Source organism: Phaenicophaeus curvirostris, chromosome 17, assembly GCF_032191515.1.
Source record: "Phaenicophaeus curvirostris isolate KB17595 chromosome 17, BPBGC_Pcur_1.0, whole genome shotgun sequence".
NCBI lineage: Eukaryota > Metazoa > Chordata > Aves > Cuculiformes > Cuculidae > Phaenicophaeus > Phaenicophaeus curvirostris.
In genome coordinates, this window is record NC_091408.1 from 5,743,820 (window position 1) to 5,767,827 (window position 24,008).

The 24,008-nt window shown below is 56.1% G+C and overlaps 1 protein-coding gene and 1 non-coding gene across 5 annotated transcripts in view; both read left to right on the top strand.

The window, feature by feature from the left end:
- The first annotated feature begins 5,106 nt into the window (after positions 1-5,106).
- AP1B1 (adaptor related protein complex 1 subunit beta 1) overlaps positions 5,107-24,008 on the top strand; it is a 95,074-nt gene continuing 76,172 nt past the window's right edge. For 2 of the 4 annotated variants that reach the window (XR_011338656.1, XM_069871009.1), the window contains exons 1-20: positions 5,107-5,190; positions 6,374-6,436; positions 7,033-7,138; positions 9,279-9,414; positions 10,200-10,445; positions 11,224-11,414; positions 12,108-12,329; positions 13,662-13,782; positions 13,980-14,075; positions 15,635-15,750; positions 16,558-16,723; positions 17,987-18,085; positions 18,482-18,741; positions 19,167-19,368; positions 20,269-20,289; positions 20,634-20,663; positions 20,767-20,913; positions 22,203-22,348; positions 22,882-23,011; positions 23,614-23,698. Coding sequence is in view for 3 of the 4 variants with exons in the window: in XM_069871009.1 (XP_069727110.1) it covers positions 6,400-6,436; positions 7,033-7,138; positions 9,279-9,414; positions 10,200-10,445; positions 11,224-11,414; positions 12,108-12,329; positions 13,662-13,782; positions 13,980-14,075; positions 15,635-15,750; positions 16,558-16,723; positions 17,987-18,085; positions 18,482-18,741; positions 19,167-19,368; positions 20,269-20,289; positions 20,634-20,663; positions 20,767-20,913; positions 22,203-22,348; positions 22,882-23,011; positions 23,614-23,698 (2,557 nt within the window). In the remaining variant the exon portion in view is untranslated. The remainder of the gene's footprint in view (positions 5,191-6,373; positions 6,437-7,032; positions 7,139-9,278; positions 9,415-10,199; positions 10,446-11,223; positions 11,415-12,107; positions 12,330-13,661; positions 13,783-13,979; positions 14,076-15,634; positions 15,751-16,557; positions 16,724-17,986; positions 18,086-18,481; positions 18,742-19,166; positions 19,369-20,268; positions 20,290-20,633; positions 20,664-20,766; positions 20,914-22,202; positions 22,349-22,881; positions 23,012-23,613; positions 23,699-24,008) is intronic. The other 2 variants (XM_069871010.1, XM_069871011.1) reach the window with 2 other exon arrangements.
- Positions 22,471-22,574, top strand: LOC138728261 (small nucleolar RNA SNORD125). The gene has a single exon (XR_011338692.1). It is a non-coding gene; the product is annotated as a small nucleolar RNA SNORD125 (small nucleolar RNA).

Sequence of the window (24,008 nt, forward strand, 5' to 3'; positions counted from 1 at the left end):
GCGGCCGCGTACGGACTCGCAGCTAATCCAAGCTCAGATGTATCGAGCTCCTCCATTGGTCGCTCCCGCGTAGGGGGCGGGGCCTCCACGAGGGGGCGACCCTCCGGCTGGATGTGACCCCGCCTCCCCCGCCCCAGCCAATCACCGCCCGCTCCCCGCGAAAGCCCCGCCCCCCCCCCCCCGCTTTGGCCCCGCCCCCGGAAGCGCTGCGGCGCTCACTTCCGCGGGGCTGGTGGCGGCGGCGGCAGGTACGGGCCGGGCCTGGGCCGCGGGGCTGGGGACAGCGCGGCCCTCCCCGTACCTGGGGCGGGGGCTGGGGGCAGGCTCGGCTGTGCCCTTCTTTTTCTCCCGGTCCGTGGGACTGGGCCCTTCCCGCCCCCACGAGCCTCCATCTCCCATCCTGTCCCCGTGAGCCCCACCGCCCCTGTGGGTCCTGGTTCCCTCATCCCACCTCGCGTGGGTCTCATTCTGGCTCCCCCCTCCCCGCCCCTCCGCCGTGAACTTCAGTCTCTTCTCCGCTCCCATCTTCTCTCCCGTCCCCCTGGCTCCAGGTCTGGATCCCTCTTCCCCTCCTCGTGAGCCTCAGTCACCCCTTGGCCTTCCCTCTTCCCACTGCCCCCGTGGGTCTGGGCCTGGCTCCCTCTTCCCACCCCTGTGAGCCTCAGTTTCCGTCCCCGCGGGCCCTGGCCTGGCCACCCCCATCCTCACCCACCCCTGTGGGCCTGGGCACTGCCCGCCCCGCCAGGCACTGTCCTGCCAGGACCCTGTAGGAGTCGGTCACTCCAATTCCTCTTCTCTTTCCCCTCTCCCCCAATCCTGAAGCTGCAGCCCTAGTGGGTGCTAGCCTGGGATCCCCCGTTTCCTCCCCAGCCCTCCTGGCTGGGGGCTCGGGGTCAGCTCCGCTGCTGCTCCCCTGTGCTAGTTCTGCCCCCTGGTAGAGCCTGGGGCCTCGTGTCCTCACCAGCAGGCAGCTTCCAGGCCTGGCCCATCTATAACAGGCATGGTTGGTGCAGCCCTGCATCCTTGCACGGTAGATCCTGGATCCCACGGAAGGCAGACAGAGCTGGCAGGACACTGGGCCTGGCTGGCGGGCTGCGGAAAAGGGGACCCACTCCCCCTCGCCTTTCGTGGAAGGAGTGGATGCTGGGCTGGGGGGGTGTCATGGCGGGGCTGGAGCGGCTCGCAGTGTGGCTTTGGGACTGAATGGTATTCCTGCTCTCCATGTTTGCTTTTTCACGGCAGGCAGTGCCGTGCTCGGAGCACGGCCGGGCACTGTGCTGATCCCTGGGAAAAGCTCCGTACTAGCCTCCACAGAGGCACCAAAGAGCTTGGAACAGGGTACGGAGCAGACAGAGATGCTCCTGCTCTGATGTTCCATGCTTGCTGCCTTCTCCACAGGAAGAAATATAGGGAAGAAATCCCAAAATCTTGATGAAGCAGAGTCTGTGAAGCAACTTGAGGTGAAATAAGAGGAGAAGTAGGCTGAGTGGTTGGTTCTGTCTGGTTTGCTGCCCCCTAACCCAGGCTGTGGGATCGTAGGCTGCTTCCTGCATGGCTCAGGCTGCTGGGCTGAATGGATTTGATCCTTATTCAGATAAATCCAGACTGAGTTCCCAGGAGGAGACCGTTCCCTCTGCCATGGGAAGCTGCTGGTAGGTCTGATGCTGGGGGGCAAAGCTTGTCTAGGCATCCCAACATCTCCAGAACACTGTGCTCAGCATCTCTGGGGGTGCTTCCTGGTGCTTTGTGAGGGATGCTGGAAGTGTTATCCCTGCTGGAGATGATCCTGGATTTATGCTGTTCAGAATCCCCCTGGCTCTCTGGAACTGGATGTGTCGGGCCCCACAGTGCTGGGATCCTCATGTGGTGGTGCAGGAGAGTTTTATTCCCTCCTTGCTGGTTGGTGGGATGTGTCTGTTGTGTGGAGCTGCTTTCGTGGCCCTTCTGCTGTCTGGATTAATTAAGGATCACATGCTATTGCTTCGGGGTTTTGGATCACTCCAGCAGTGGCTCAGTGACTGAGTTGATCTGCCCTGGTTTAGGGCATCTTGCAGATGCAGCAGTGGGCTTGGTGAGGCTTTTACCCCTGAGTAAACGGGTTCACAGATCGTGCTCTGTACTCCTCGCTACTGTTAATTGGTGGCTCCTGTTCCAAATAATCCTGTGTGGAATAATTTGTGGTGCTCGCTGGCTCTGACAGTTCCTTTGGAGGGACCCTGGGGAGTATTTGGAGCTGAGGTGGGAGCCACGGGGTCTTGCAAGCCCTTGGGGCTCAGCAGGATGGTGCAAGTGGGATGTTCACTAGCCAGCAGATGGGCCAGTCCTGGTCCCTTCAGGAAGGTTTGAGCTGAAATTTGCTTCATACCAACAAGGAATTGTTGTGTGATTAGGGATTTTCCAGTCTGCTGTCACCTTCTTCAGTTGTGCCGACCTGCCGGGTTTACTGACCCACCTCAGGCACTTTGCAGGTGCGAGTTTCTTTCCCTCTGCTTTCCAGGTGAGCTGCTCCCTAGGAGCTCACCCTTTTGAGTTCCTGCTCCTCTCCCTCTGCTGTAGGTGCCACTGTACCCACCAGCGCAGCAGGGACATGTGTTTTTGCAGGGTTGAAGTTCATGTGTCATTCCTGCCCCTTCAGACCCTCCTGAAGATGTGTCCCGGTAGATAAAAACTCCCTGTCAGCCAGCAAACTCCTGTTCTGGGCTGTCGCAGAGCCTGCAGAATGATCGGCCGAGCACTATGAACCCTCTTGCTGTGGTACCCAGCGGTCCAGGGTGTCTGGAGCACGCTTCAAATGCTCCTGTGGTGCTCCGATGGCTCAGGAAGCACAGTGACATTCCCCACACCCTGTCCCAGGCAACAGGTCTCTGTTGGTAGAAGCTGGGAGACTCCTGTGGGCAGCACCTCAGCCTTCAGGGATAGAGGAACTGGCCTAAAACAGGGCAATTAAAGTATCTGGGGGTTGCTAACGAGTTTGCTTCCTCCACTCTCTGTTAGAGGAAATGAGTGACACCAGCAATGGCTTATTCAGCATCAGGAACCTTCTGGCTGTGCCTGCCTCAGCAAGAAGCACTGTGCTGCGTTTGTTGCTGTATTTCGGCTTTGGGAGCGTCTTAGTCACTTGGGATGGCTGAATTCTGGAGCCTGCTGGCATGGCAGGTTGGAGAGAGGGGATGACTGAGCTCTGCTGTGTTCCCAACCCAAGAGCCTGAGATCCAGGAAGGGGCTTGCACCGTGTATTGCCTGTGGGTCATGGTCACGAGCTCCAAAATTCCTGGAAGGAACACGCTGCCCTGTGAGCTCAGCTGCGGAAGCCCCAGCTTCCCCTTTTGAGAGCAGCAGAAAATCAGATGCTCCAAACTGTGGTGCTTCTTCTGGCTAGGAAGCAGAATAAAGCTGTGTCGGACGAGGAAGGTGCCTGTAGCAGTGCCGGGCAGGACCCTGCTGCTGCGTGTTGTGTGAACGTGGACAATGTTTTCACCTCGAGGCAAGTGGAAGTGGAACAGGGGAGGTAGAGTGACGTTGCCACTGTCGTGCTGGGGGGTCTAGGAACAGCAGTGTTGCTCTGGGTCTTATGGATCTCTTGGATTCAGTCATGCTGGCTGAATAAGATCAGGGATAAGATGCTTTGCAGAGCTCCTCTCCTCCTAGAAGCTGGCATGGGGAGCTGAGCAGTGCTGAGCTCCCTCTGTCTCAGAGTTGCTGAGCCCACTGCAAGGTGGGAGATGCAGAAGGGATGGCGTTGGCTCTTGCTCTGGTTTCAGTGTCCGTAGGAGCTTGGAGAGTGAGGATCTCTCCACCCCTTGGCTCCTGAGAGCAGAGTAGGGGCTGGGTGGGATTATCCAGCATCCTGGGAGGGTGCAGGATTGTGCTGCTGCAGAAGCTTCTCCTCAAAATGGACCTGATTAGCCCAAATGAGGTGAGGAAGAGCTCTGGGTGCTTTTCCTACCAGATTCTTAGAAACGCTTTCAACCCTTTGAATCCAGTTTGCAAGACCGGCTTAAAATGAGCATGGCAAGAAGGGAGGGTGAAAATTGAGCCACCGTGAGGACAGAGGCCTTTTGTCTTCCTCCTTTGCAGGTCTTCCATCCTGGTTTTTCTAAATGCTGTCGGGAGCTGCTGCTCCGCTTAGTGACTTTCCAGGAGATCAGCAAGTGCTGGGACACCTCCCAGCCTGGAAAGAAGCTTGGTGGGAATTGCTGGAGCTGGGGGAGCAAATGTGAAGCTCCAAGCTCTGTGCCCTGTGCCAAGCGCTCACTGCTGCCTCCTTGCTTGGTTTTGCTCGCTGGGTGCAGAGTGTTCGAGGTGTTCAAGGCCAGGTTGGCCACTCTGCTGCTGAGTACCAGAAATCTGCTTTAATTCCTGTCAGGCTCCAGCTCGAGAGAGGAGACCTTTCCCCATCCTTTGCCCGAGCTGGACCAAAGTGTGTGTAGAGGGAGCTGGGGTAACGCAAGAGCTGCTCTGCAGTCCCTGAAGCGTTTCCTTTGCCCTCCTTAAACCCAGAGCCAGGCAGCAGCATTGGACCCTGACCAAGGGCTGAGCGCACGGAGAATTCACCTTCAGCAGGGGCCGCAGCTCCAGGCTGGCAGGCAGCCCTGCCTCCTCGCCCTTGCTTAGCCCGGGGGGCGCACACAGCGCAGGGTGCTGAGCACCCAGCTTTGGAGAGCCCTGTTTGGCCTCTCCTCACCCCTCTCCAGGCGCTGGGATGCTTCAAGCCCAGTCCTGCTGCTGCGGAGACTGAGACGTTGGCTTGGGGAGCAAAGGGTGCGCCTTGATTCTGCTGGAGGAGCAGGAGGCAGTGGTTTGCTTTTTGGAGGCTGCTGCCAGTGCTGCAGGGCTTAAAGGAGTCTGGGAGATGGGTGGCTCTCTTCACCTCTGGAATTAGAGGGGTTTTGGATGGCTGAAACACACACTGCGGTGTCTGAGGGCTCTGGGAAGCTGCGGGGAAGCAGCAGGCGGTGTGATCCATGTCTCCGAGCCAGCTGCAGAAATTCCCTAGTAGGCTTCAAGTTTGCTTTCCAGGCACTTCTGCAGAGCAAGGCTGACCGCGAGCCAGGCTGGTGAAATTGGAGGGACTGCAGTAAATCCTCCTTCCTCCCTCTCTTGCAGGCCGGGATCTGCAGTGAGGCGCAGAGAGCTGCTGCAGCGCGAGCAGGGAGCTCCTGCTGGAAACAGACTCGGAATACATCCCAGGTAACCAAGGAGTGTTGTGTCCTGTGCCACCCAGGAGCACCCAAAGTGAACCCACTGCAAACTTTCTCTATTTCCCTGCCTGCCAAGCTCTGCCCAGCGGGCTCAGACCCCAGATTCCATCCAGATTTTCTTTTATCCCTGTTGGGGATCCCTGTCTGGCTTGGCCAGGGAACAGAGGACACAGTTTCTCTGGCTGCATCCTGTCTGTTTGCAGGGGATGGCTGCTTTTGGCTTTCAAGATGCTCATTTACATTTAAAAACCATTTGCAAGCTCTTTTTTTTTTTTTTTCCCCACTTGGCTTTATCTGTGCTCCTGCCCCTCTGGAACAGTGCAAAGCCACTGCGGGTTTCAAGGTCACTCCTCCTGTTTCTCTGCTGGTGAAGGAATAATGGGTGAAACAGCTGTAAAAAACAAATCCCTGTTGATCTTTAAGGGCTGCATGTCGGGCTCCCTCAGCCAGTCTAGCCATAAATCTGCTCTAAGTTGCCAGAATTCTATATTGCAGCCCCACCTCGCACCTGCTAAAGTTAAAGCAGTGCTGCTGGAGCAGGGGTGGTTTCTGGAGGAGGCTTCTTTTTCTCCTACTGATGTGTTTGGCCCCTCTCTTGGCTGTGCTGTCCCCACACTCCAGCATTGCTCTGGGCCTCCGGTTTTGCTCAATTCCTCGTCTCATCCTGGAGTTGCTCGCTGTGGAGGTGTGAGGGAGGGCTGGGGGGTGAATTTTCCCTAGGGAAGTGTTTTTCAGGAAAGGAGACACAACCACAGGGGAGACTTGGTGAGCCCTCGTGCTGGGGCTGAGGGCTGCCTGGCTCCGTGTGGGATGGGGTGGGCAAAGGGGGAAGCAAATCGAGGCTGGAGTGTGAGCTGGGGTGAACGCTGGTGTCTTCAGTGACTGCTGTCCTCCTCCTTCTCCTCCTCCTTCTCATCCTTGTTAGCAAGCCAGATGATTCCCCACTCAGCAGAGCCTGGTGTGGCTGTGAGGCACTCACCCTCCCCTGGGGAGCAGCTCCTCCAGCACTGCAGGAGCTGAGGGCTTCTCCGAGAACTTCACCTCCTTGTGGCTCTTCCCAGGAGATCCAAAGCTGTTTCCCTCCCTTGTTTTTTACCTTCCCGGAGCTCTCTGTAGTGACTTCTGCAAGGAAATTTCCAACCCCCAACCTCTCTCTCTGCCTCTCCTCCCAGGGACGTGCCGCCAGCTGGAGACCACCATGACGGACTCAAAGTACTTCACCACCACAAAGAAAGGTAAGAGAGGCAGTGGGAGGGTAACACAGCTTTTCCTGCTCCTAATATAGAGGGAAGCCATGTGAGGCTTGGGAAACCGCTCCCCACATCCTTCTGTGTTTGCTGCTGTGGGTTCCTGTCATCATCTGGGCTGTAGTGGGCTCTGCAGGTAGGGGAGGGCATCCAAACAGCCGTGTCCTGGGCTGGGGCTTTGCTCTGTGCCTCAATAACCACCCCACAGCCAAAAGCAGCCACCAAGTAAGCCCTGGGTGCTATGTCTGGGGTATGGGGTGCTGCGCTCATCATTCCTGCAGTGCTCCTGGTCCTTAAAGCCCTCTGTGGCTCTTATGGGGCTGGAGGAGCAACAGGGATGTGTCAGCATGCTTGTTTTCATTTCCATGGATCAGAGCTGAGGCCGTGGAGAAGCCCTGCCCCTTGGCGAGTTATTTGGGAAATTAAATTCCCCCCCTTTCCAGCTTCTGGCACCCCTGAGCATCCAGGGTGGCAAAGGAGCCTTGGCACGCAGCAGGTGGGAGCTGCTCGCCCTCCCCTGGCAGCAGCACCCAGTATGTGGGTGTCCCCTGACCGCTGAGCTCCCCCTTTTCCCCTTCTTCCAGGGGAGATATTTGAGCTGAAAGCTGAACTGAACAGCGACAAGAAGGAGAAGAAGAAGGAGGCCGTGAAGAAGGTGATCGCCTCCATGACTGTCGGCAAAGACGTCAGGTGTGTGGCAGTGCCATGACAGGGATGCCTGGGCTAAATCACTGGGAATCATTAAGGTTGGAAAAGCCCTCTAAGCTCATTCAGTCCAACCGTCAGCCCAACCCCACTGTGCCTCCTAAACCATGTCCCCAGGTGCCACAGCCACGCGCTTTTTGAACCCCTCCAGGAATGGAGACTCCACCACTGCCCTGGGCAGCCTCTGCCAGGACTTCACCACTCTGTCTGTGAAGAAGTTTTACCTAATATCCAATCTAAACCTCCCCTGGCACACCTCGAGGCCATTTCCTCTCATCCTATTGCTTGTTACTTGGGAGGAGACCAACACCCACCTCGCTACAACCGCGTTTTTAGTAGTTGTAGAGAGCGATGAGGTCTCCCCTCAGCCTTGTCTTCTTCAAACCCCACTGGGAGGGTGCCTCTTCCCCCTAACCCGTGTTGCTTCCAAAGGATTTTCCTGGTGTTTTTTGCCTCCGGTGAGGACCACGCGAGCTCCTGGCTGCAGCTCTGTGTGAGCATGGCTGTCTGGTGGCGGGGGTGTGCCTGGCTTCCAAGTAATCTAGCTAAAGGAGGATTGGTCTGGCCGCCAGATGAGTTTGTTGGGATTATTGCCGCTTCCTTCAACCGTTACTAAAAACAAGCAGGACCCCCCTCTGAGCCTTCGCAGCAAGGAGTCGTTGTCTCTGTCTCAGTGCTGATAAGCCTTTTGCAGCCTCTCTGGTCCAAAAGGTCGGGCGGCTGCTTTTCCCTCTTCTCCTTTATCCCTCTGAGCCAGCAGCACGTGGCCTCTCTATCCCCTCCTCCCCACATGGATCTGTCCCTCAGCATCGCACGCAATGTCGGTGCTTTGCTTTTACTGATATATTTGAGAGTAGATGGAGGAGAACCATGGCCTGGGCACTGTGCTTGGTAAACTGTTGTGTCCCCAGTTCCTGGAGTGCTCTGAGTAGCAGGCAATGCTCTGTCTTGGGGCCACCATGGAGAAGACAACACAGGACATAGCAAGGACTTGCCTGAGGCTGCTCAGTGCTTGGCAAAAGCTACATTGATTAGAAAAGAAATATCGTCTGTGGCAGCCCATTTTTGGGGTTTGTGCCTATTTCAGGCTACAAGAAAGCACTTTGAGTTCTCCCCTCCCTGAGAGGTGCCAGGATGGTGTGATTTAGCCTGGGGTGATGACAGCTGAGGTGGATGCTGGTTCTGCCAGCAGCAGGAGCTCTGTGAGAGACCCAGCAAAGCACCTGTCCCTGGGGATTTGGGAGGCTGGTTTTGATCCTGGGAGTGGTGGCTGGGTTTGCAGTGGCGGAGAAGCTCCCAGGAGCAAAGGGACATCTGTTGGGGTAGGATATGTCCTGTGTTAGCCTTGAGCTTGATTGCCTCTCCTAGGGGGGTTTAATACTCTTAATTGGGCTCTCTGTATCTTTAATAGTCTAATTGGGCTGTCTTTATTATCTGTGGTGGAACAGAGCCTCTGGCAGCCCGCAGCTTTAGGGTGTTTAGCGCCCACCGGGATCAGGTTGGAGAAGCCTCCAGCTCAGCAGCTCTGCTCTGTCCTAGCAAACCATCGTTCTGCACGGCTCTCCTGGGGGCGAGAGGTCGTTCCTTACACTCAGTCTTGGGTGGTGACTTCTCCAACGCAATGTTCCTCATGTAGGATGTGGGGTGAGAGCTCAGCAGTTTGCAGCAGGACAAGTTTAATGTCCACAAAAGCAGAGGATGGTTTAGGTAGGGCTGTGTGGAAAGAATTGTGCAAAAGACCTGGGGGGAATGGTTCATCTCCCTTGTTATCTCTCAGGTGCTGAAGGCTTTCACACCATCTTGTGATGACCGGGTCATGTTGCACCTTCTGGGGCAGTGGGTGTGCCCTGGAACTGGAATAGTGGGAGAGCTCAGGTTTGGGTCATTTTGAGCTTCTTTTAATACAGATACATAAAGAAAACCCCACTGGGGCTGAGTTATATAGCCACATCTACTGCGGGGTAGGTTCAGCTCCTGGTAGAGCCTGAGATCTTCTGACCTCAGGAGTAGGAAAGGGCTGGCCATGTGGCTGGGGAATGTGGGGTCGTGTAGGCTGTGATGTCATCTTCTCTTGGCTCAGCAGCATGGCCGCGTCCTTCTTTCATGGAGATGTTCTGTGTTTCAGCGCTCTCTTCCCAGATGTGGTGAACTGCATGCAGACGGACAACCTGGAGCTGAAGAAGTTGGTCTACCTCTACCTGATGAACTATGCCAAGAGCCAGCCAGACATGGCCATCATGGCAGTCAACACCTTTGTGAAGGTGAGAGGAGCGGGCTGTGTGCCCGAGAGCCACACACTGCAGCCAGGTGGTTCAGCATTCCCCCTTCCACGCAAAGCTGCCGTGCTAGGCTTCTTGGTACCCTGCCCCAAAGAAGGGAGCGTGAGCAGGTTTCCAAAACCTCTCTCTTGAGGAGTAAGGTCTTACCTGGCTGGAGGTAACAGAGCAAATCTGTCCAGTAATGCAGAAGAAAAGTGTTTTCTTGGCAGCTGTACTGTGCCACGTGCTCTGTCAGAGGCAGCTTTGGTTGTGGGCAGTTCTGTGATGGAACTGCCGTCATGTGAGCTGAAGTCTCTGCAGCTGAGTGAGCCCTCGTGATCCTCCCGCTGGAGTTGGGAGCTGAAGAGCGTGTTAGGAGCCAAGATACTGCCAGATCACATTGTGAAAAGGCTTAGTGGGCATTAGAGGGAGTTGTGGCTTTTTAGAAAGAGAAAAAGGCACACAATAAACCTGCTAGATGCATTTCCCATCCATTTCCCACCTATTTTCCAGGTCAGGGTGGCAGCTGAGCTCAGGTACTTAGTGTAAGTGCTGAAGGCATCACGTTCTTGGAGGTGTGTTTGGAGTGGGAACTGATGGTGTTAAAACTCTGTGTGTGTGATTGCAGAACAGGAGATCAAACCTCTCTCATGGATGACTTGGTCTTGAGAGCCAAGTGTTAAAACTGTTAGGCTTGAGGTACATAAGCAGGACTGGAGGTCCCAAAGCCACCACTGATTCCCGAAGAAGTGGCCCTGGGAACATACCTTCCAATCTCACCCCCACAGGACTGTGAGGACCCAAACCCTCTGATCCGGGCTCTGGCTGTGCGGACCATGGGCTGTATCCGTGTGGACAAGATAACGGAGTATCTCTGTGAGCCCTTGCGGAAGTGCCTGAAGGATGAGGATCCTTATGTGCGCAAGACAGCAGCCGTCTGTGTGGCGAAGCTCCATGACATTAACGCACAGCTGGTGGAGGACCAGGGCTTCCTGGACACCCTGAAAGACCTCATCTCAGACTCCAACCCCATGGTGATTACTTCCTGCCTTCTCCATCCTATCTTCTGTGGGTGTCAGTAAATGCTCTGCCTTCTTCACGTGCCGGCTCCCTTCCTACCATGCTCCCCTTTGTTCTCTTTTTCGTACTTTGAGGGCTGCAGGCTGTTCCTTGTCCTGCAGCGCTGTCTCATGGATGGAAGGTTTCTCCAGTTCCTTGGTAGTGCATTATTGGTCTGCTCCAATGGGGAGGAGGCTATTCTGGCCAGCTCAGAGCAGGGGATGGTGGCAGAGGGGAGCTTTTGGCCCTGGTGAGGGTTTCCTAGCAGCTGGGCTTTGGCCAGCATCAGTCTCCTTGCCTTTCCCCAGCTGTGAGAAACTTTAAAGCCTGCTTTCCCCAGGGTTTCTTTTTCTCCAGCTTTTGCTGCTCTTCAGATCTTACCGCAGGCATAGTGGTGAGCCCGTGAGCTGCTGAAGAAAGCGATGGTGCTCTTCAGAGCTGCCTGGGGAAAGGGAGTGAGAGCAGAGAGCTCCTCTGTGCTGGGCATGGGGCCAAGGCTGACTCCTGCTGAACACATGTGAACTGTTGGAGATAGGACGTGGGTGGTGGGACTGTGCTGGTGGTGATGGCTCATCTCCTGAAGATCAGCTGGTGGGGAGGAGAAGCTGGTGCCCAGATGTCGCTGGAATGCGAGGTGCCAATACTGAGGATGCAGCTCATCCGCTTGCACCACTGTTCCCCCAGGCTGTTGAACCACATTTGTTGCCACCTAAGGCTTGCTGTCACCTAACACATGCCTTGTCCCCCTGGCAGGTAGTGGCCAATGCAGTGGCGGCTCTCTCCGAAATAGCGGAATCTCATCCGAGCAGTAACCTCCTGGACCTCAACCCCCAGTCCATCAACAAGCTGCTGACAGCCCTGAATGAGTGCACTGAGTGGGGTCAGATTTTCATCCTGGATTGCCTGGCAAACTACATGCCCAAGGATGACCGGGAAGCCCAGAGGTGAGGAAGGCTCTAGGTGCTGCTTAGGCAGCAGCAATGACTTCAGGGCATCATGGTTTGGGTTGGAAGGGACCTCAAAGCCCACCCAGTTCCAACCCCCTGCCATGGGCAGGGACACCTCCCTCCAGATGAGGTTGCTCCAAGCCCCATCCAACCTGGCCTTGAACACCTCCAGGGATGGGGCAGCCACCACTGCTCTGGGCAACCTGGGCCAGGGCCTCCCCACCCTCACAGCAAAACATTTCTCCCTAAGATCTCATCTCAACCTCCCCACTTTCAGCTTAAAACCATCCTCCCTCCTCCTATCCCTGCCCTCCCTGGTCAAGAGCCCCTCCCCAGCTTTCCTGTAGGCAAGCAGTCCCACAATGAGCCCTGTCCCTGTGCTGGCACAGGGATTGTGCTTCTCGAGCTTCTTCAAAATGTGCCCTTACCTGCAGGAGGGGAGGATGAGCACTAGGGAGCTCAGAAAGGGGCTCACAGCAATAAGCTTTTTGTAAAGGCTGAGAAATAACCATCCTTGGGGCATTTAAGAGCCAGTTCAGCATCTCTTGGGAAGATCTTAAGCGCTGCTCAGCTGTTCTGCTACAAATCTGCCAGTGCCTTGTCCTTACTTGGTGCTAGCAGCAGTGTTTAAGCAAGAAGACAGACTATGATCATTTTATTTCCCTACTCTCTTGTCCCCAACGCCCCCAGCATTTGTGAGCGGGTGACACCCCGGCTGTCCCATGCCAACTCGGCAGTGGTGCTCTCGGCCGTGAAGGTGCTGATGAAGTTCATGGAGATGCTGTCGAAGGACCTGGATTATTACGGCACGCTGCTCAAGAAACTGGCCCCGCCGCTGGTCACCCTGCTCTCCGCAGAGCCCGAGCTGCAGTATGTGGCTCTCCGCAACATCAACCTCATCGTGCAGAAGAGGTGGGTGCCCCGATGTGGCAGGAGGGATTCCCTGGCTCTGTCTTTCCCTCTTTTCCATGGGTGCTGCTTCCCAACGCTTCAAACCCTCTGACTGTGGCGCTGTCGGGGCGTTGCTGACACAGCCCATCATATGCTTTCTCCACTGTCACTTAATATCCACGGGCTTGGCGCAGAGAATTGGGTGAGGCCATGGGTGGGGAGCTAAGCTGGGATCTCCAGCAGGGGTTTATGTTAATTTATTGTTTATCTGGGGGAGCAAAGGATGGAAAAGCCAAAAGCTGAGACTTTGGTTTAGTCATTAAATGTTCAGTGAAGAATTTTCATGCGATCAGCTTGCTTCTGTGTAGTTGTCCTCTTTGAATTAATGCTCAGAGTCCTTTTGTCCCTTTGGTGACCTAAAATTGCTGGTGGGCAGGAGGTGTCCGAGGCCCCACACGTGTGCCCTGAGCAGAACTGGCCAGCTGGAGAGCAGCGAAAGCCGCAGTCAGATGATTTGTTGTCCTATCAGTTATCGCCTTGGTTGTCTAGTAAAAATAGCAACAACTTCTGGGAGAAGTGGAAAGCAATTAGTGTCCCTGGGAGCGGGAATGAGGAAGGCAGGTTGGCTCCTTGGAGCTGGACCTTGCCTAGCTTAGAGAGGATGATCTGGTGAAAAAGGTCCAGCCTAGCCCTGGGGTCTGGGTTTGCATCCCTACTCCCTCCACGATGCCTATTCCAACCTTGGCAAGACAAATGTCCCCTGTTGCCTTGCGTCTGGTCTTTGTTTGCGGCAAAGTTGTGCCCTGTCCCCTGTGTGCCAGCGAAGGGGAGCCAAGGGACAGAGTCCTGGGGGGATAATGGCAGTATCTTGGATTCCTTGGCATTGAACAGCCCTCAAAAACTTTGTGCTTGTGGCTAAAGAGCCTCATCCTGGCCCTCTCTGGCTCTGGGTTTCCCTGCCTTATGTCCTTAGTGTCCTCAAGCCTTCACTAGCCTAGCTCCAGCCTTGGCCGGGTAGTGATGCTTCGTGCCTGTAGCTCGCTAATACAGCAGTGAATTTGTACAGGCTCGGGGCGTGAGCTGGCTGCAGGGTCAAGCACCTGAAACCCCATCCCTGTCCTGACTGGTGTGCGGCTTTCTGGGGATGATGACTCCCTTTCTGCACTGCTTTGACTGCTTCCACCTCCAGGCTCTGACACGGAGCTCGGCTCTTTCTTCTGCCACCTGCGAAATCATCTGGAAGCAGTACCTGGGTGTCCAGAAAGCTCTGGAGAAACTCATGGCTTCTGGAAGGCTTTATGTCTCTTGTGGTCAAAATGAAGTCTCCCTTAATTGCTGCCTCTTGTCCTGCAGGCCTGAGATCCTGAAGCACGAGATGAAGGTGTTCTTTGTGAAGTACAATGACCCCATCTATGTAAAACTGGAGAAGCTGGACATCATGATCCGCCTGGCTTCACAGGCCAACATTGCTCAGGTCAGGGTCTGCCTGACTATTCTGCGTGGGCACCGAGGGGGTCGTGCAGGGGTTTCCACCTAGAAATCCTAGGCTCGGCTTTGCAGGATGCTAACAGGAGCAGATGTACCACCAGTCATCTTTTGCTGGGTCACTGCCTACTGTTCTGGTGGCTTTTTCTCGCTGTCGGGCTCTCACTGCCTTATCCACTCTGGCAGGTGCTGGCGGAGCTGAAGGAATACGCCACGGAGGTGGATGTGGACTTCGTACGGAAGGCTGTCCGAGCCATCGGCCGCTGTGCCATCAAGGTGGAGGTGAGGCCTGTGTCACTTCAGGTCCCGGTGAAGGCGTCCCTCTCCAACGTGTGTGTTGGATGAGCTGGAGGTCATCCCACCCCAGGAGTTAGCACTGCCCCCACAAGCTAGAGCCTTCCTGGGTCTGAGGATGAGCTGCAGTTGTTCCACAGGGCATGAACGGTGTGTAAGGAGGAGATTTCATCGCTTTACTCTTTCCCACTGCAGCTGGTTTGGGATCCCTGCCCATCCCTGCTCTGTGGCTGACCCAGCTCCCGGCAAGGTGTTAATACAGGACCTGAGACAGGAGCTACTGGGAGGGAGCCAGGAGGCTTTGCCTCCCCTTGGGGATAATTTGAAGAAGGGGATTATTAGAATCATAGAATCATTGAGATTGTAAAAACCCTCTAAGTTCATCCAGTCCAACTGTCAGCCCAACCCCACCGTGCCTGCTAATCCATGTCCCTAAGTGCCACATCAGCACTTATTTTGAGACCCTCCACGGATGGAGACTCCCCCACTGCCCTGGGCAGCCTCCGCCAGGGCTTCACTGCTCTGTTAGTAAAGACGTTTTTCCCAGTATCCAATCTAAACCTGCCCTGGTGCAACTTGAGGCCAATTCCTCTCATCCCATCACTTGTCACTTGGGAGAAGAGCCCATGACTCGCCTCACCACAACCTCCTTTTCAGGAGCTGCAGAGAACAATGAGGTCTCCCCGAAGCCTCCTCCAGGCTAAACAGCCCCAGGTCCCTCTGCTGCTCCCAGAACCCCTGGGCTCCATCCCCTTCCCTGGCTTCGTTTTCCTTCTCTGGATGTGCTCCAGCCCCTCAATGTCCTTCTTGGAGCGAGGGGCCCAAAACTGAGCCCAGGATTCAAAATGCAGCCCCACCAGCACCCTGGTGTGACTAAAGCCCTTGCTGTGCTCTGCATGGCCCGGGTGCTGCGGGTGCTGCAGGTGCAGGGGCTCTGCAGCTCTCAGCCTGCTGATGCTGCACCGGCGCTGCTGCAGCGCATCCTGCATCGCAGGAGACAAACGGCTCGATACCCGTGAGCTGGGCAGGAGGAGATGCGCTGGAGCTGGCTCAGCCTCTGCATCCCACCGGGAGCTGTGCTGGCCTGGCTCTGCTGTCACAGTGATCCCTCTGCAGTGAAGCCAGCCTCCTCCACTGGGATTTATTACCATGACATCAGCTGTGTTTTTCCCTCTCTGTTAATGCTGAGGAGTGTGGCTGTGCAGATCCAAACTACACAAGGTGCAAGAGGCTGCTGCCCTGGCAAGCCAAGCTTGCTGCATTCCTGCACCTGATGACCTGAAATGTGTTCTGTGGGAGCAGGGAGCAAGTGGAAAAGTGGAATTGGAAGAGAAAGAGGCTCTGGGAGCATGCAGGGGGGATGAGGAGGAGCCAGATGTGGATGAGAAGGGGAAAGCATAAATGTGCACCCCTGTTCTGGTCTGGGTTGGGTTTGGGGAAGTAGGGAGGGGTTAAGGCAGCAAGGAGTTGGGGTTGGGAAGGGCAGCGGAGGCTTCAGGATGGGGATGTAAGAGCATCGCTGCTGTCTGACTGAGTCTTTCCAACAGCAATCGGCTGAGCGCTGTGTCAGCACCCTGCTCGACCTCATCCAGACCAAAGTCAACTATGTGGTGCAGGAGGCCATCGTCGTCATCAAGGACATCTTCCGCAAGTACCCCAACAAGTGTGTGGTGGCTGCCTGAGAGCCTTGGGCTGTTGTGGGTGGATCCTCTGGACATAGACAGGCTGTTTCTGCCCCTCTGTGCTTTGGGATGCCCTGGGAAGACCCAGGCATGGGCAAGGGAGGGGCTGCTCCTCCTTCCTAGTGGGATAGTTGGCAGTGAAGCCTCCCTGTATTTGGGTTTTCTGCCAGCCGGAGTTGTCACCTCTGGTCGGTGCTGCCTCGGGAGTTAAGCTGGGGGGTTGGAAAGCCACTCCCAGCCCCACAATTAGTGTCTGGATCTGGGACTGTCAAACAGACAGGAGCTGCCAGAGACCTTGAGGTTCCTCACGTCAGCATAAGCCATCTCTGGCTCTTAATCCTGATGCTGGAACAAGGGCAGGAGGAGGAGGGGAGCGTTCCAGCTGAGCCAGGATGAATAGGCAACTGTGTGATCAGGAAATCGTGCGCTAATACGGGCAATAAATACTAATGAACTGAATTAGCAACAAACAGGAGCTCTGCATGGATAGCCAGCAGCTCAGGGCTGCTGCAGCGAAGACAAAGGCCAGATGAGCAGGGATGAGAAATTAATTCAGCAGCAGGGCTGGCAAGCAGGAAAAGATGCTCTGGGGCCAGTGAGGGATCAACGTGAGCGGCATCACGCTGTGCCACAGCCTTGGGAGAGGGGACTGCCCATGCAGGGGTTCTTGCTGGTGTCCTCAGTGATGTCCTGGTTCTGCTGAGAGTGATAGGATGTGGTTTGGAGTCAGAACAGAGCTAGGACCCAAGTTCCTTCTTTTGGTGAATGCGTGTCCTCTCCTCGAGAAGGTATGAGAGTGTGATCGCCACCCTCTGTGAGAACCTCGACTCCCTGGATGAGCCCGAGGCCCGGGCTGCCATGATCTGGATCGTGGGAGAGTATGCTGAGCGGATCGACAACGCCGATGAACTGCTGGAGAGCTTCCTGGAGGGCTTCCATGATGAGAGCACCCAGGTATGGTGGGACGAGGGGCAACCCGCTGTGTGGTGCTCGGATCTGGCTGCCAGCAGGTTGAGGGGTGGCACTGTGACAAAGCTTGTGCTAATCAGTGTAGTGAAACAATTTAGCTCTAGTGGGATCATGAAGTGTATTTATTGCAGAGTGGCTTTGGGTGTAGAAGGTGGCCCATGAAATACCACCATGGTGGTGTCCTTCCCTTAATAGCTGGGAGGAACCAAGTGGTGACCTGGTCATTCCTCTGTGCCAGGATGGGTTCAGCCCTTTGGAGCTGGGAAACAGAGTTGGACAACTGAATCAAGCAGAGGGAACTGTGCCTGCCCCTTCTGCTGGGGCAGCTGAGGACAGTGGGTTCACATCTGGAATTTTGAGGGGGATTCTGTCTATAGAAGCTTCCTACAACCCTGCTACGCAAAACACCGTGAATCATAGAATCATGGAATGGTTTGGGTTGGAAGGGACCTCAAACCCCATCCGGTTCCACCCCCTGCCATGGTCAGGGACACCTCCGACTGGATCTGGTTGCTCCAAGCTCCATCCAACCTGGCCTTGAACCCCTCCAGGGATGGGGCAGCCACCACTGCTCTGGGCAACCTGGGCCAGGGCCTCCCCACCCTCACAGGAAAACATTTCTGCCTAAGATCTCATCTCATCTTTCAGCTTCAATCTGTTCCCCTCGTCCTATCGCACAACACTAAATCATGGTGATCAGGGGCAACCTATAAATGCAGAATAGGAAAGCCAGCAGCCCTGGGCACCCTGCCTCAGGTCTAAACGGAGTGTAGGAGATGAACCACTGCTGCTTATCTGCATAAAAGCCAGAGGATCACAGAATCATTAAGGTTGGAAAAGACCTCTGAACTCATCCAGTCCAACTGTCAGCCTGACCCCACTGTGCCTGCTGTAAATCATGTCCTGAAGTGCCAGAGCCACAGCTTTGGGTACGCTGGCCTTTGCCCTTGTGGGACTGTGTAACCCAGTCCCAAGACCTTGCCCAGTAACCTCTGTGTCACCCTGTGGCTCTGCTGGGCTGAGGGTGCCATAATCGGCTTGAAAGGGGCTGCAGACCTGGCTGGGAGCCACACGAGTGCCCTGACACTCTTCACTGCCGCTTAAGCGGTCACCGTGGGTGTGGTCCCTCAAAAGGCAGGTTGGGATTACAACCTGGCAGGAACTTACAGGGAAAATCTATGTGTTCATGCTCAGAAGTGGTATACTTGCTCTGTCTGTCCTTCCCTAAAGCTGTTTGTCTGCCTGCAGGTGCAGCTGCAGCTGCTGACAGCCATCGTGAAGCTGTTCCTGAAGAAGCCCACTGAGACGCAGGAGCTGGTGCAGCAGGTGCTGAGCCTGGCCACGCAGGTGGGTACCAGCTTTTGCGCTGGAAAAAGCTTCCCAGGGGCTTCACCTTCCCCTCCAGGCAGTGGGAGCGGCTCAGTAATGCAGAGCCCATGACCGGAGGAGAATAACGGGAGCTTAATTCTAGAAAAGCTGATAGTTAAAGCCCTGGAGAGCAACGACATCATCTCCTGTAGCGCAGGAAGTATCTTGTGCTGCTTCCCTACTAAGGCTGGTGTAGCAAAGCAGAATTGCCTCTCACAGCAGAGGTGTGACATAAATAGCTTTAAGATTTATCCCTGTGATCCTGCTAATGCTGCAGCAAGACTTGGATGGGGCTGAGATGCTCTGAGCTGCTCTGTAGTAGCTGCAGATTCCCATGCCCCATGGCTTTGGCACTAACCCCCGTGCTTTCCGAAGGACTCGGACAACCCCGACCTGCGGGATCGTGGTTATATCTACTGGCGCCTGCTCTCCACCGACCCCGTGGCTGCCAAGGAGGTGGTGCTGGCGGAGAAACCCCTCATCTCTGAGGAGACGGATCTGATCGAGCCAACGCTCCTGGATGAGCTGATCTGCTACATCGGGACGCTTGCGTCTGTCTATCACAAACCTCCCAGCGCCTTTGTGGAGGGGAGCAGAGGGGTTGTGCACAAGAGCTTGCCCCCACGAACGGGCTCGTGAGTATCTGCTTCCCCAGGGTGACTCCGCACCCCATGCAGGGACTTCCAGGGCTGGATCCGTGCAATGGGCCAGTCGGATGCTGAGCCAAGTGGCTGTGGGGCTACTGTGGCCACTGGGCAGAGCTGGCTGTGTCTGTTGTGCTTGGACCTGAGCTGAGCCCCCCTGCTTCCCAAGGGGATTCTCCTCTGTAGGAGCAGGGCTGTATGGATCCGATACTGTCCTTATAAGGCTGAAGGAGTGATCTCCAGCTCAAGTGGAGGATGATCTCGACGAGGATGTGTTGGGAGCTGTGCTGGGACAAGGGCGTCTCTTTGTACACTTGCTGCAAAGCCCATCTGGGTGACCCCCAGCCCTTTTGTCTTCAGCACAACCTGTCAGCTAAGCCAGAGCTTCTCACATCTCTCCCTCTTCCTTCCTTCAGGAGTGAGAGCGCTGAGAGCCCGGACATGGCCCCCTCAGGGGTGCAGGGGCCCGAGCAGCCGGCTGTCATCCCCACTCAGGGCGACCTGCTGGGTGACCTGCTGAACCTGGACCTGGGCCCGCCAGTGAGCGGGCCACCCGTTGCTGCCTCCTCCGTGCAGATGGGCGCCGTGGACCTCCTTGGAGGCGGCTTGGACAGCCTGGTATGTCCCAGCCCTGCAAGATCCTTCTCCAATGCTCTGGTGGCATCATGCTGGGTGTGATGTTGGCTCCTGTCTGGAGCTCCTGAGGATGGACTTGTCCACCCGGAGACATCTGGGCTAGTGATATCCTTCTACAGCTGGTGAAGACGGAGGGGCACTGCTCCCTCATTTATCTTGTCCCCATCAGATGGGGATAGGGGACAGCGGTCCTGAGCGCCTCCCCTCTCCACACATGAGGTCTGTGTAGATGTTCCTGGTGTCTGTGCTGTGCTGCAGGGGCAACTCCTCTTCCTGGGTCCCCTCTGAACCCCAGGTAACTCCAGGGACACTCACTAAACCACACTGTGGGGTCAAGACATGTCTGCTGCCAGCCTGTGGGGTGCTTTAATGGGCATCTCCTGCACCGGGAGGTCTGGAGGCAGCTTGCCTTCCTGGGAATGCAAACCAAGCCGTGGTTTGGCTGTAGGGTGAGGAGGAATAAAACCCTCTGGCTGGTTGGGACTGCCTGCCCTGGTGATGATCTACATTTCCCGAAGGAAAGTAATTTGGGAGTTTTCTCCACTGCTTGTAAAAACCAGCAGAGATCCCCAAGGGGAGGCAATGTCGCTGGCCCTTTGCCTGCTGCCTATCCTGGTCTGTCATCCCCCGAGTGCTGCCCTGGCTCTTCGGGCTTGCAGGGTTCGTAACAGGCTGGTGCTGGGTGTGGGGATGAGACACTCTGGTTGTGCTCTGGCTCTGGGGCAGCCACAGATGGACAGATGGATGGGTTGGCAGTGTGGCAGGACTAACCTCTCTTCCCTCCTCCCTTTCTCTTGTCTCTCTGTTTTATGTCTCTTTTCTCTTGGCTTGTCTCTGCATGTGGCTGGCTCCTCTCTCCGCCTTGCCTGCTTCTGCTTGGAGATGGGGGACGAGTCGGAAGGGGTATGGATCAGCCCTTTTCTTAGCTCTCTCGTGCATGCGTAGCCCTGGTGCCCATTTCTATCCCTGGCTGCCCCTGCTCCCACCTTGTAGCCGCAGCCCACGCTGGGCTGAGTGCGAAGCAGCACCCTTGGCTGCCTGGATCACTCCTGTTGGGTGCCCTTGTTTCCCTCTGGAGCCAGCCTGGTCCCCTATCAGCTCTGGGAGCACTGGAGCCTCCCTGCCGACTCTGGGCCCTCACCAGCTCCCACTGATGCTTTGAGTGCCCTTGAAGAGGCACTTTGTGGGACCCTTTTGCCTTCTGCGCTGGCCTCTGCCCCTGCTGATGCCCCTTTCTTCTCTTGCAGCTGCGAAGCGATGTGGGAGGCAGCCCTGCTGTGAGTGTGCCCTCTTGCCTGAGTCCCTCTCTTGCCGTCTGCATCCTCCTCCTCTCCCCAACCCCGTGGTGCCCCCTGTAACTCCCTCTCTTATTCCCCACAGATGGGTGGCGGCAGCAGCTTCGCACCAGCACCCACCACCGCGATGCCTGCAAACCTAGGGGCACCCCTCAGCGGTGGCCTGGGAGACCTCTTCGACCTCACCGGTGGGGTGGGGACCCTGTCGGGATCCTACGTGGCCCCCAAAACGGTGAGTGGGATGGCTGAGCCCCTGGGCTGCAGTATTAATGGGGGCAGAGACCCTCCCCGTGCCTCCTTCATGCTGCAGCGTCTCCCGGAATGGAGGTGGAAGACAGGCAGCCTCTTCCTAGTATGGTGGCAAGATGGAAAGGACGTGATGGTGCTTGCCCGGGCACGGGGATGTGGGGCAGAGGCAGACACACGGCCCTAAGCAGAGTGGGGAGCAGGGATCTGTCAGGTCATGTCTTTTCCAGCACTGGATTTGGGGCTGTGCAGTTTCCCTGTGTGCAGGGTGAGATTTGGAGGATTTTGCGGCAGCAGCATAGAATCCTAGCGTCATTTAGGTCAGGAAAAACCTTTAAGATTGAATCCAACCCTTAGCTCCGCCATTAAACTGTGTCCCTAAGTGCCCCAGCTACACAGCCTTTAAATCCCTCCAGGGATGGGGACTCCAGCCCTGCCTCGGGCAGCCTCTGCCAGGGCTTGACAGCCCTTTCCATGAAGTTTTATTTCCCACTATCCAATCTAACCCTCCCCTGACACAACCTGAGGGCATTTCCTCTCATCCTATCACTTGTCAACTGGGAGAAGAGCCCAGCACCCACCTCACCACAACCTCCTTTCCAGGAGCTGCAGAGAGCGATGAGGTCTCCCCTCAGCCTCCTCCAGGCTAAACAGCCCCAGGTCCCTCAGCTGCTCCCAGAACCCCTGGGCTCCAGGCCTTTCCACAGCTCCAATCCCTTTTCTGGATGTTCTCCAGCCCCTCAACGTCCTTCTTGGAGTGAGGGACCCAAAACTGAACCCAGGATTCAAGGTGTGGCCTCGCCACCACAGAGTCCAATCCCTTCTGTGCTCCTGCTGGCCACAGCGTGTGACTGATCCGAGACAGGATCCTGTTGACCTTCTTGGCCACCTGGGCCACTGCTGGCTCATGTTCAGCTGCTGTTGATCAGCATCCCCAGATTCTTTTCCACAGGGCAGCTTTCCAGTCACTCTTCCCCAGCCTGGAGCTCTTCATGGAGTTGTTGTGGCCCAGATGCAGGAGTCTTGCACTTGGCCTTGTTGAACCCCATCCCTTTGGCCTCGGCCCATGGATTCAGCCTGTCCCGGTCCCCCTCCAGGGCCTTCCTGCCTTCAATCCCACAGCCCTGGTTGTAGCAAGGGCCTGTGCCAACTGTGTGTCGGTAGCTGTGAAAAGCCTTTGGCTTACAAACACCCAGCACGGTTCTGGAAGGCTGGAGAGCACCAAAAGCTTCACTTTGGGTAAAACCCCAAGGGTTTCTTGTCTCCTTAACCCAGGTCTGGCTCCCAGCCATGAAAGCCAAAGGGCTGGAGATCTCTGGCACCTTCAGCCGGCAGGTGGGCTCCATCTCCATGGACCTCGTGTTAACAAACAAAGCCCTGCAGGTCATGTCTGACTTTGCCATCCAGTTCAACCGCAACAGGTAAGGTCCCTCCCGGGCTGCTCGGCAGCGACCTGTGAAGGCCAAGGTGGCATCTCCAAGCTCGGCCTTGGAGCTGTTGTGTATAAAGGATGGGAGGAAGGGGCTGTGAATTGGCTGCAGGGGTTGGGAACAGCCTCATGTGATGACCTTCTCTTTCTGATGGCTGTGGTGGTGATGATCATCAAACCAAAGCCTCTAAGAAGTTGACTGAAGAGGCTGTTCCTCTGACTACCATCTATTTGTCCTCCTGGTGATCCCATGCTTCTTTTCCCCTCGGAGTGATGCAACAAGGGATGGCTCTGAGGGAACGTTGTAGGAACCCCAAAAATAGGCCCAAATCTTTGTAGGAGAAAAGGGGAAAACTTTGGTTGGGCAGAGCAGGAGCCAGCCTGGCCCTGGGCTCTATGGGGGCAGCAAGATGAGCTGATGTGTTCCTGGGGTCTGGGTGAAGGAAGGCAGGGGGAGCCTCAGGTCTGGCCCAGTGCCTGCTGCTCCACGCCCTGATCTCCTGCTCTCCTCTGGTGTCCCCCCAGCTTTGGCCTGGCCCCGGCAGCTCCTCTCCAGGTCCATGCGCCTCTTGCCCCCAACCAGTCTGTGGAGATCTCTCTTCCGCTGAACACTGTTGGCTCCGTCATGAAGATGGACCCCCTGAACAACCTCCAGGTGGGGAACGCCCCTGGGTCTCCCCTCCTGGGGGGCTGGGATGGGGCAGGGCAGCCCTGGGGTGGGCTTGCTTCCTCGGGAAGGAGCTGGAAGGAGGTGTAACTGCAGCAGCCAGATAAGAAGAAAGACTCAGCTCAACTGTGTGCTGTCAGAGCTCAGTCCAGCTCCTGTAGAGTCATCAATGTTGGAAAAGCCCTCTAAGTTCATCCAGTCCAACCGTCAGCCCAGCCCCACTGTGCCTACTCAACTGTGTCCCCAAGTTCAGCTGTTGTTGGCCAGCACCCGCAGGTCCTTCTCCACTGAGCAGCTTTCCAGCTGCTCTTCCCTTTGTAGTTCCTAGGAGGAATCTGGGTGAGAAGGCTAAGGGGGTGCAGTCCTGGAAGCTCCCCCATTTTCCTTATGTGCTGGGGACAGTGATGCACCTGAGGGCACATCCACATAGATACTGGCCTCTCCAGGTCCTTTGGGCAGCTTCCAGTCTCTTGCTCCAATGATACCTGGTTCAAGAGGGATCGGTGGTGTGTGATGGGATGAGATGGGTGGGATGTTTGCCTGCTGTGGGTTGGAGGAGGTGTTGAAGTCCCCATGTCCTTCCATCCCAGGTTGCGGTGAAAAACAACATTGATGTCTTCTACTTCAGCACCCTGTACCCACTGCACATCCTCTTCACGGAGGACGGCAAGATGGGTGAGTTGGAGTGTGGGTGGCTGTGCGTCCTGCAAGGTCCTCTTCAGTCTGTCAGTGCCATCCCAGCCCCTGGAATCCTCCTGACCACATTCCCATGTGGATGCAGATGCCCCTGGCAGTCTGGAGCAGACAGGGACATAGCCAAGCCAGTATGATGACTACCTGAGGTGGCCTGAGCCACATTTTAACTCCTTGCTGCTCTTGTTTAATGGCTGGAAGTGTTCAAGGCCAGGTTGGGTGGGGCTTTGAGCAACCTGATCCAGTGGGGAGGTGTCCTTGCCCACAGCAGAGGGTGGGACTGGGTGGGCTT